This window comes from Halichoerus grypus, chromosome 11, assembly GCF_964656455.1.
Source record: "Halichoerus grypus chromosome 11, mHalGry1.hap1.1, whole genome shotgun sequence".
Lineage (NCBI taxonomy): Eukaryota > Metazoa > Chordata > Mammalia > Carnivora > Phocidae > Halichoerus > Halichoerus grypus.
Window position 1 is genome coordinate 74,666,754 of NC_135722.1, and position 12,153 is coordinate 74,678,906.

The 12,153-nt window shown below is 46.9% G+C and overlaps 1 protein-coding gene across 1 annotated transcript; it reads left to right on the forward strand.

Annotated features, from left to right (window-relative positions):
• The first annotated feature begins 474 nt into the window (after positions 1-474).
• On the forward strand, positions 475-2,973 carry FUT4 (fucosyltransferase 4). The gene has a single exon (XM_036074967.2). The coding sequence runs from the start codon at positions 590-592 to the stop codon at positions 1,811-1,813; it is 1,224 nt and encodes a 407-aa protein (XP_035930860.2). The 5' UTR covers positions 475-589; the 3' UTR covers positions 1,814-2,973.
• Positions 2,974-12,153: the final 9,180 nt, after the last annotated feature.

The window sequence follows — 12,153 nt, forward strand, 5'->3', positions numbered from 1 at the left end:
GCCCTCCCTAGGAGCCCGCGCCTGCTCTAGCGCCCTGTGCACGCGCGCTGCGGTGAACCGGGTCCTCCCTGGGCCAGGCGAGGGTGCAGGCCACCGCGACTGAACGCCGGGGCGCAGCTGGGAGGGAGCCGCGGGCAGGCCCGGGCTCAAGGCCAGGGCAATGAGCGCGCGCAGAAAGGCCCGGGACCCCCCTGCGGCGGGATCCCGAGGAGCGGGTGAGGGGGCCCGGGCCGCGCGGCCGCCGAGTCCGGGAGCCCTGGGCCAGGTGGGGGTGGGCGGAGGCGCGGCAGGAAACGCCCGGGGCGGCCGCGCCGGTCGGGCTGGGGGCACGGTGGAGGGTAGGGACGGGGCGGCGCCGGGCTGGGCTGCCCGGCCGGCTCACCTCGCCCAGGCGGCGCGCCCTGCGGGGACTCGCGGGGAGGAGAGGCAGACCCGCGAGCCTCGGGGTTCCGGGACCGCCCTCTCCCGCCCCAGGGCCAGCGGGGAGCGGCAACGACGGCTGGAGCCGCAGCGGCAGCATGAGAGCGGACTCCGCTGCTCCACGCCTGCGGACGCGCGGCGAGAGGCGGCTGCAGTGCCTGCGCGTGCCATGGGGGCGCCGTGGGACCCGGCGGGCGGCCGGCACTTCGGGCGGCGCGGATGCCCGGGGCTTCCGCGGAGCGGCCCGGCGCTGGCGGCTGCCGGCCTGCTGTGCACCGCTCTGGCCGCCTACTCCTGCTGGAGGCAGCTGCCGCCGCTGCCGTGGCAGTCCTTCGGCCCGCGGCAGTCCTTCGGCCCGCGGCGGCCGGTGGGCGTGCTGCTGTGGTGGGAACCCTTCACGAGGCGCGAGAGCGGCGCGAGGCGGCCGCCGGACTGCTGGCTGCGCTTCAACATCAGCGGCTGCCGCCTGCTCACCGACCGGGCGGCCTATGCGGAGGCCCAGGCGGTGCTCTTCCACCACCGGGACCTCGTGAAGGGCCCCCCCGACTGGCCCCCGCCCTGGGGCGTCCAGGTGCGCGGGGCCGAGGGGCTGGAGTTGCAGGTGTTGGACGACAAGGCGGCGGCGGCGGCCGAAGCCCTGGCCACCTCGGGCCTCAGGCCCCCGGGCCAGCGCTGGGTGTGGATGAACTTCGAGTCGCCCTCCCACTCGCCGGGCTTGCGAAGCCTGGCAGGTAACCTCTTCAACTGGACCCTCTCCTACCGGGCCGACTCGGACGTGTTCGTGCCTTACGGCTACCTCTACCCCAGGACCCATCCCAGCGACCCGCCGCTGGGCCTGGCCCCGCCGCTCGCCCGGAAACGGGGGCTGGTGGCCTGGGTGGTGAGCAACTGGGACGAGCGCCAGGCCCGGGTGCGCTATTACCGCCAGCTGAGCCAGCACGTGGCGGTGGACGTGTTCGGTAGGACCAGGCTGGGGCGGCCGGTGCCCAACATTGGCGTCCTGCACACAGTGGCCCGCTACAAGTTCTACCTGGCCTTCGAGAACTCGCAGCACCTGGATTACATCACTGAGAAGCTTTGGCGCAACGCGTTGCTGGCCGGGACCGTGCCGGTGGTGCTGGGCCCCAACCGTGCCAATTATGAGCGCTTCTTGCCCCGCCGTGCCTTCATCCACGTGGATGACTTCCCTAGTGCCTCCTCCCTGGCCGCCTACCTGCTCTTCCTCGACCGAAACCCGGCAGTCTACCGTCGCTACTTCAACTGGCGCAGGAGCTTCGCGGTGCACATCATCTCCTTCTGGGACGAGCCCTGGTGCCGGGTCTGCCAGGCTGTGCAGACCACTGGGGACCGGCCCAAGAGCGTACGCAACTTGGCTCGCTGGTTTGAGCGGTGAAGCCACTCTCGCCTGGGTGTAACCCAGGGAGGTCAAATCGTCAGCTTTTGGAGCCTCAGTTGTGCATCCCCTTGACTCCTCAATCATGGGGCGGAATTTTCCAAACACTCATTTGTACTTTATGGGGAAATGGTGATTTACCAATCGATATTATTTAGCACAAAGACGGGGTAGGAAGGATTCCCGGTTCTCATGGGTTTTTTGTACAAATAGCAGTTGGGCTCTGTCTGCTGTAGATGGACATCAGTGTTCACCTGGGAAGAAGGGGGCCCTTCCTCACCTTGTAACCTGTGCAGAGGGGAAGAAACAGCCTACCTACCAGAAGCCTTTGAGTCAGTCGCTCTGACCTTCCTCATTGGCCACAGGCCATATTTGTGGTCTGCGCTGAATCCGAATCCACACACACTGCTCTTTGGCGCCCGTTTCACTGGGCCGATGCGCAGCAAGCCCCTGGTTTTAGGAGACTTGTTGCAGAACAGTGACAGGACTAGGGCCACAAGTGGGTCTTTCTCTGTCTGGGGTGAATTCTGAAAAGCCTCATCTCCTAAGGAAGATGAGGAGGGTGGTCCAAGAATCCGTTTACTGTTCCTTAACAAGTCCTTTTTGTTCCCCGGCCCTATTAGTGCAAAGAAGCTGGTAGATTGTCCTTGAAGGAGAGTTCAGGGGACTCTATAGGTATACCTCACTTTTACAAGTGTAGTTTTGGAAAGCTGCTTTTAAATCAAGTCCCAAATTCACTGCTTTAGGAGAATTCAGCATTTAATGCAGCCCTATGGAGAATCCCTTTGCAATGTGAATAATCGTCTCCTAACTTATTTCCTCTGTGTCTATGTTTTTCTATAACCTAAAATTTTTAAAAAGCGCATTAAAATTACAGATGTGAAAATAAAGTGGAAGCAACCTCTTCCCTCTTTCCAGAAAACCAGCCTGTGTTTACAAACAGAGGAGAAGGAAGCCACGGTGTCGCTCTCCACAAAATTAATTTGTTGTCTTTTTTTACTGGCCCTGAAATTTCAGCAGGAATGTCTTTCCTCCAGGGGTGCTGGCATTACCTGTCTGCAGAACAAGGAACGAGATTGTACCGCATTATGGAATCATGGAAGAGGAAAAAAGTTTCGTGGTGTCTGTTAATGGCAGTTTTTTTTTTTTTTTTGCCCCCCCCCCCCGCCCCCACCCCTGCCCGGCTCAGTTTTTAGTACAATGTTTAGTTGCTGGGAAATGAAACTAAATTAGTGCCTGCAGTGAGCTTTGGCTTTTGTTAAAATCTAAATCTGCAACTTTCCTTGGAGCCAGCAGGTTCCCCTCCTGGTCTGCATGGTAGTACAGTACATCCTTACATGCCTAGTGACCTTGAGACTGGGTCATGGGGCCAACTTTGAAAATATATGCATTGCCTTGAAAAGTTGTTGAATGAATAGCTTACTTAGTAGGTGTCACCGCATGCCTACTCTGTGCCAAACACTGGGCTGCAGGTGCCAGGAAAGACACACAAGTATGTAAGGCAAGGAAGGTCCTTTCCTTTAAGGCTCCTCGAATCTGCCACTGCCACCAAGTAAATAATTAACTTTGATAAATCAGTTGGCAGAACCTATTTGTTTAAAGTGACTTTCTTTAATGTAATACAGGCCATAGGTTGGTTATTAGAAAGCCAGTTGATTTACAGCCTCAAACAATGGTTTCTTTTTCTCCTCGATTTGATTATTTTTTTCCAGTTTTATTGAGAAATAATTAGCACATGTCACTGTATTACGTTTAAGGCATAGAGCATGATGGTTGGTTTACATAGAATGTGAAATGATTATTGCAATAGGTTCAGCTAATATCCATCATCTAATATAGATACAATATAAAGAAATCCTCGATTTATTATAATAAGGACCCTCAGTGACTGATTATCGTGGGTACGGTCTGTCTGAGATTAATTAGTTTTATATAAAATTCTGCTGTAAACAGTAACTATGCACTTGATTAGGACAATTAGCTGAATCATAAAGTAAGTTTTCTCTCTGTGCATTTGTTGCAGACTCACTTGAAAAGCTCACTAAAACCCAATTCTTTCTTCAATTCTTTCTTTTCCTTAAAAGGAGAAATTAAAGCCCATGGATAAAATTTCCTTATTTAAATACTATAGTGTGGGTGGAATTACAAAGTATCAGCCAGCCAATAAAGAAAAAGTTAAAATTCTATTCTTTTTTAAAAAAGATTTTATTTTTCTATTTGAGAGAGAGAGAGAGTGTGCTCTAGCAGGGGGGAGGGGCAGAGTGAGAAGCAGACTCAGATCATGACCTGAGCTGAAGTCAGACACTTAACTGACTGAGCCACCCAGGTGCCCAGAAAAATTCTATTCTTAAAATGAGTATTTATGAGGTATTGGCCAATGATCTTGGTGTCGTTGGGAATCTACATGAGGCAGTGGGAGAGTGGATTTTGGAGGTAATCTGGCTTAGATTTGATTCCAGCTAGTGTGACCTCTGCAAATTAGTAATAACCTTGAGCCTCAGATTCCTTATCTGAAAAATGAAGGCGGACAATACTTCACAGTTCATTGTGAGCATTAGGGGAAGTGAAATAAAGGTGCCTAACATATAGCAGTCAGTTGGCAAAAGAGAAATTTTTTCTTCCTTTTTTTGTGAGGATTTCAGGCTGCTCCATATCCATTTGTATGTCTAAAATTAAATCTCAACATATATTTCAGGATATATCTGAAACAAAAAGGGGCCTCATATTGTGTGTTTCAAATACATCCCTAAAGCTAAACTGTATTATTTCGAGAATCACCATGGTTATTTAGATTGAACTTGAATTTGCACACTAGGAGGAAGTGTCTGGCTTTCTTTGAAAAAAAAAAGTGAGTTATATAGTTACAGGAGTAACTATTTTACTGGTGCTCTTCTTAGTGGTAAGTCTTTATAACTAACCACACTTACTAAATATTTAGCATAAAGAAGGTATATTTGCATTTTTATTCATGTGCAAATTTTGGGTATAGAACCAGAATATTTTTTTTTCGGCTGATCTCGTCAGAGAGTAAGAGAAATATAGCAATTGCTCATTTTATGTTTTTCATATTCTAAATTGAGTAGGTTAAAATTCATATCCATTCATAAAAGAATCATATATACTTAAAAATGTCTTTTCTATGATTGTCATGCCCTCCTTTTAAGGCATAAACTTTTCTTTCAAATTTATTACGAATTTCATATTTTTGGCACTTGATGACTAATGACCCGAGCACACCCGGAATGCCATTGGGATTGGGAAGACAGGCTGACTTGCTTTCACTATTCACACTCCTTTCCAGCTTCTAAGCCCTTCCCTGGCAGTAAGGTAGAGGAGGCAGGGTGGCCTCATGGAGAGAGTTTGCAGTTTGGGGTCAGAACCTGGGTATGTGGTTCTGCCACTTTCTGCCCCTGTGATCCTGATTAGGCAAGTTACTGAAACTCTCCGAGTTTTAGCTTCCTCCTTTATAATGCATGAATGCCCCGGCAAAATGAGGATTAAATGTGATTATGTGGCCCAAAGTGCTTTGTACACAGTGAAGTGCTACACAGTTACAGTATACTCCAAATTTTCAAAGTTCTAGAACAGGACGAGCAAACTCTCTGTAAAGGGCCAGAGTAAATATTTCAGGCTCGGCAGGCCATCCAGTCTCTGCGGCCGCTAACCTCTGCTGGTGGAGCGCAAAGCAGCCTTTGACAAGACATAAACAGATGGGGTGCCTGGATTTGGCCGTCGTTTGTCAACGCTGTGCTAGACTTTTAGACTTTTAAGGAATCTGAGAACCTACCTGATGGGTATTTCTTAGAAGGGGTCTAAGAATTGGAATCGAAGAATTTTGGAGGCAGATATTCCTGGGTTCCTAGATCAGCTTTGCAACGTTTCCTAGTTGTCTTACCTTGGGTACGTCATCTAAGCCTTCTGTGTTTTGATATTCCCGTCTCTAACTGAAGGTAATCACCTGTAGTTTCTGGAGGTGTTGGGAGAATTCGATCCCACTTCCAGTCCTCAGTGCAGTGTCTGGCACAGAGGAAGCACCTGGAAGATGTTAGCTGTGATTATCCCCGTCCGTTTTACAGAGGAAGGGGTCCAGGCCTGCCTGAGGTTACGGTCGTCGTGGCAGAACCAGTTGGGCTTGTCACAAGTCACAACCCCTTTGAGCCTCTGTCACTTGAACTGCAAAATGAGGGAGTTGGACGAAGTGTTTTTTTTGGGACCTTCTCGTTTCCCTTGCCATCGTTCTGCCGACTGGCACCCCAGGGCTGAGTAACTGAGTCACCTCCCCGTATGCCTTCCTTACAGTCTGGAAATGACTTGCTACCCAGCAGCAGGAAACTGGCAGAAAACTAGGCAGCAGAGAGGGAGACTGATTTAGCATTAAAACATGCATATATATATTTATGGACACACACACACAGATATTAAAGTGTCACATGCCTTAGATATGAGGGAAGGGAGCCCAGTTCTTGGTAATCAGTATGGTGAATAATTACACTGAATACATTTCAAGTCCTTTTTGGATGTGTCTCAGGGACTTTTATGCTACACATTCTTATAACAAATCAAGTATGTATGCATGTTCAGATTATTTTGATAAAATGATTAAAGTGTTGAGATGGAAAACGACTCCTTGTTTAAAATGTACATCCTCCAGGCACTAACGTGTGCAACCGTGACATGTGGGGTGTTTCTTGGTTGGGTTTCTGTAAGTTCATCAGTCCTGGATTAGTGACTAAAATGTGACAGTTTTGTCTGTTCTGAGTTGTGCCTGGTCTAATTCAGCTCGTCCTTTTATCTTTCTTCCCTGGCTTCTTCACTTTAACCTGGTGACTTGTCTCCAGGGGCATAAGTAGTGTTTTCCTTTCTCTCATTCCAATTTATTTTACTAAGTGCCCCAACACACTCTATGTACTGTCTTTATCTCCTGTTCAGTAAACTAAATAATGCCATTAAAAAAAAATTTTTTTTAAAGATTTTATTTATTTGACAGAGAGAGATACAGCGAGAGAGGGAACACAAGCAGGGGGAGTGGGACAGGAAGAAGCAGGCTTCCCGCCGAGCAGGGAACCCGATGCGGGGCTCGATCCCAGGACCCTGGGATCATGACCTGAGCCGAAGGCAGATGCTCAACGACTGAGCCACCCAGGCGCACCAATAATGCCATTTTAAAAGGGGTGGAATAAAGACTGGGAACAGGATGGTGGGCAGAGGCATCCTTCTTAACAGCTGATGCTCAAATTATTGAAGAGGGAAAAACACTGAATATTTTCTCCGCTTTCCTTTCTCCAACACACACACACACACACACACACACACACACACACACACACACACTGACATGCTCATTTCAGTACAGACTGTGAACACTGATGTTGGCTAGCTGAGAGTAGGACCAGTTACAAGAAAAGAGGATTCAGGGGCGCCTGGGTGGCTCAGTCGTTAAGCGTCTGCCTTCGGCTCAGGTCATGATCCCAGGGTCCTAGGATCGAGCCCCGCATCCGGCGCCCTGCTCAGCGGGAAGCCTGCTTCTCCCTCTCCCACTCCCCCTGCTTGTGTTCCCTCTCTTGCTGTGTCTCTCTGTCAAATAAATAAATAAAATCTTTAAAAAAAAAAAAAAAGAAAAGAGGATTCAATAGTGAGTACTCAATAGTGAATAATAAATGAGTGAAAAGAGTGTGCACCAGAAAGTAGGACAGCTAGTGAGCATATGTGGGGAGTGAAGAGAAAAAAGGAAAAAACAAAGACATTGAGGTAAACGAGTAAGAAGTGTTTGAAGAGAAAGTGAGAAGAGCAGACAGAAAAGAAGGAGGGGGAAGATAAGGGCTAACTGACATGGAAAGAGGACCAAGGAGGAACAGATGCGCAGAGAATGAGGGAATAGAGTAAACCCTCCATTCGGTGCACTGCTCTGAAGGGAAAGCTTTGTTCCAGCTTGAAATACAGCATCTGTTGGCACATGGGAAGTGAAATCAAGAAGTCTGAACTCACTGACAGGGAAAGTCAGGACCTTAACAAGGAGTACACTAACATTTCAGCAGATACAGAAAACTGTCCCCTGATTCATTACAAGAGATTCTTGAACTCTTGTGAATGCTTCTTTTTTATCTTGGAAAACTCACATTCGTTGAAGGTTTTTGTTTGGTTGGTTTTGTTTTTTTGTTTTGTTTTTAATTCCCAGTTGGCATATTCAAGTGTACTCAGTATCTACTTGTAGAGAAATTTATTATTTTTTTATGTAACCATAATCACCAAATGACTCCTTTGAAGAAGAGTCAGAGGAAAATAAGAGACTCAGTACATTGGATGGACTTACTAGTCTCATGGGGAACCCTATGATAAAACTATTTCAAGTAAGTTGTAAAGGATTGGATTTTTGAGATCTTTGAATTCATTTTTTTTAAGATTTATTTATTTATTTTAGAGAGAGTGTATGTGGTGGGAGTAGGGGGTGGGGCAGAAAGAGAGAGCGAGAGAATCCTTAAGCAGACTCTCCTTCCCTACTTGAGGCTTGATCCCAGGACCCTGAGATCATGACCTGAGCCAAAATCAAGAGTCAAATGCCCAACTGACTGAGCCACCCAGGTGCCCCTCGAATTCATGTTTTTAAAAATTACTGAATTTTATCTAAATATACTAAAAAACATTGCCCTGTTAGATCATGAGTGCTGAACATTTTAATCTGAGTTATTTTTAAGAAGGGAGAGAAATGGGCTAATGAACATTTCTTTAAAAAAAAACAACTTTATTTTGAGAGCCCTCAAGCAAGTGGAGGGGCCGAGGGAGAGGGAGAGAGAGAATCTCAAGCATGCTCCACGCTGGGTGCAGAGCCTGACTCAAGGCTCCATCTCACAACCCTGAGATCGTGACCTGAGCCAAAATCAAGAGTTGGACTGAGCCACCTAGGCGACCCATTAACGAACATTTCTTGTGAGATCACAAGCTAAGTCTTTCTGATATTCTTCCACCAAAATACAAGTGCTACAGCCTCTGGTCTCAACACTTACCTACCTGATTATTTTCACTAATACTACAGTTAAAAATAAATGTCATTATGAAGTATTGCCTTCAAAATGACTAATCTCTATAGGGATTTTGCTCTCCTAGCAACTAGGACCACCTGCTCTTACCCTATGATTTTTCTCGTTCTCCTAAGCTTAGGTAAACATTTCAGAAATCTCTGTTCCACTACCTGAAACTTAGTGTGAGATACAATTAAGCACAATTATCTCAGTGATCAAGTCTTTAGATAAAAATGATTCTTATCTAATAATTTATCATGGCTCCTTCTTTGAGAGGTACAAATTTGTGGCTTTTAAACAAGAATTGTTTGCCAGAAGTTCACTAATATTTATTATTTATTAGACTCCTACTAAACACAGGGTGCTTTCCATATATTTTTCCCCTTTACATCGAAGGCCTAGTGGTAGGCAGCCTCTAAGATGACACCCATTGGTCCCTGCCCCCTGGTATCCACACCTTTGTGTAATTATCTCCCTTTGAGTGTGGTCTGGATTTACAGACTCAAATTTTTTTTTTTTGAGATTTGATCTATCCGGGCGCCTGGGTGGCTCAGTTGGTTGGGCGACTGCCTTCGGCTCAGGTCATGATCCTGGAGTCCAGGATCGGGTCCTGCCATCGGGCTCCCTGCTCAGTGGGGAGTCTGCTTCTCCCTCTGACCCTCCCCCCTCTCATGCTCTCTCTCTATCTCATTCTCTCAAATAAATAAATAAAATCTTAAAAAAAAAAGGTTTGATCTATCCATTTATTTGAGAGAGGAGGAGCAGAGGGAGGGTCAGAGGGAGAGGGACAAGCAGACTCCCCATGGTGGGGGTGGGGGGCGAACCCACGACCCTGACATAATGATCTGGAGCTGAAATCAAGAGTTAGATGCCCAATGGACTAAGCCACCCAGGCACCCTTTTAGGGACTCATTTCTAATGAATGGAATGTGGCAGAAGAGCAAGGCTGAAACTTTGAAATTAGGTTATTAAAAGTCTGGTTTTCTGTCTTGGGAGCCCTTTCTTGCTTTTTAGCTTGCCAGCTCTGAGAGAAGCCAACTGACATGATGTGAGCTGCCTTGTGGCAAGAGACTGAGGAAGGCCTCAGTCCTGAGTTGCCCTCAGTCCATCAGCTCAAGAGGAACCGAGTCCTGCCAACCAGATGGAAGCAATTCTCTCCAAGGTGAGCCTTCAGATGAGTCCCCAGGCCCAGCTAACGTCTTCACGGCAACATCAGAGAGACCATAAACCAAAGGTCCCCAGGTGCGCCAAGCCTGCATTCCTGACCCACAAAATCTGTGACATAATGTTTATTGTTTTAGGGTTTGGAGGTATTCGTCGTTCAACAATAGCTAGCAAATGCAGTCATTAGCCCTATTTTAGAGATAAGAAAACTGAGAATCAAACTGGTTAATCATGTACAATTATGCAGAAAATACCTGAGCCAGGATTCTGGCTCCATTTGGTTCCAAATCTTTCTTTCATTATAGTATCCTGCTTTTCATTAAGTCTAAGTCTTGCAGTGACTGTGATGTATACCCCTCTGTCCTAGTTTACATGAGTTTCACTAGTCCTCAGCTACTGATACGGGCAATCTTCTTAACTACTCTCAGTTTGGAATATGGGGACATATATTTAGCATTGGCTTACCAGAAAGCTTGCTGGGACTTCCATGTCTGGACATTTGGAAAGACATTTGGTTAGACAAGGTCAGCCAATTCACTCACTAGAGGCAATGCCTTTAGTTGGCTGCTGGCAACCCTTACGATGGTATCTACAAGAGCCTGGAGACCTCCTGGTGAGGGCTGGTACAAGCGAACAGCAGTTGTGATCTTCTGGCCTAAGTACAAGAGTCTCCAGGTGGACAGGACAAGGGGCCAGACGGGTAGCCCCAACCTTGCTACTTCAGATCGTCGGTCCATGTGGTTTAAAGCAGGATCACGGTCCCATGCTAGGAGGGCAGGAAATGGGGTCCAGTCCCTTGAGGGATGAACCTGGTAAGAGCTAGAGAAGATTCCAGGTCTTCTGAGCAGGGCTACGGTGGGAGAGGCTGGAAAACACAACTGCTCTTCTCGGCTGGTCGCTCTGGTGCCAGGTTCCTCATCATGACGCTAGCTTTCTGGTTCTCTGCATTCTCAGGGATGGAAGGACAGCAAATACTGGCCACGTGAAGAAATAGTGCTGGCTCTTGAGCAATGTGTAGCCAAAGATGGCATTGATTTCAGGTGCTGACTTCCTGTAACCATGGCTCTAGACTTTCCCAGATCCTCCAATTTACAATATTTTGTCATGGATGCATATTTATCCCCATTTCCTAATTTTGGATTTTAAAATGGTACCGTAACTTTGGAAGACAGCCTCCCTGCTCATGGATTGGTGATTGAAAGTTTATGCCATCCATGGTGGATTCCCCAATTCAAGTTGGATAAAACCCTTTTGGCTGTGAGTGAATGGAAAGAAGGGTGGTGTGTGTGTTGAGGGGGGCCAGAGAGATGTTGCTGAGCTGCCCACTGGGGGCTTTGATGATTTCTTTGCTTTTAGAGAACCAGAAGTTTAGGGATTGAGGGTTTACTGTATTCAGGAGATGCTCTCTTGGATTGAATCTGAAAAATTTGAATAATACTAAAAAAAAAAAAAAAAAGCTTTGCAAAGGGATTTGGTAATGATCTACAGAATTTTGATCTCGGGATGGATTTTGATGTGGTACGGATTTATGGATTTCTTACATGGCTTCTCTAAAACTGGACTAGTAGAATGTTATCTATCTCTTAGATATCAGCTATTTGTTATAGAGTCATAACTCTGGAATTGTGTTCATATCTAAGGCATCTTTTTTCTAGAATTATGTTCCTATTATTAATAGGTTTATATTATTTAAATTGTAGGCAGACACAAATAACTAGAAGCTATGACCAAATTTGGGCAATAGTTCCAATTAGCAGAACTCAAAATTATTGCACTGACCTTCAATAGTATTTTAATAATAACAGCCTGACAATTGGTTGCTTTTCTTTTCATACCATATTATATGCGTATTTATCATTATCACTTATATTACTTGAATTGGGTTTTTTAAAGATTTTATTTATTTATTTGAGAGAGAGAATGAGATAGAGAGAGAGAGCATGAGAGGGGGGAGGGTCAGAGGGAGAAGCAGACTCCCCACTGAGCAGGGAGCCTGATGCGGGACTCGATCCCGGGACTCCAGGATCATGACCTGAGCTGAAGGCAGTCGCTTAACCAACTCAGCCACCCAGGTGCCCCTATATTACTTGAATTGTATATTGTACTAACTTATTAAGTTTAAGAATATCTGGGAGAAAGCATTGTTATGCCAAAAGTACA

What these genes read in the sequence shown, in the direction of transcription:
- FUT4 (XM_036074967.2), top strand. Translation starts at nt 590, where the DNA reads ATGGGGGCGCCGTGGGACCCGGCGGGCGGCCGGCACTTCGGGCGGCGC.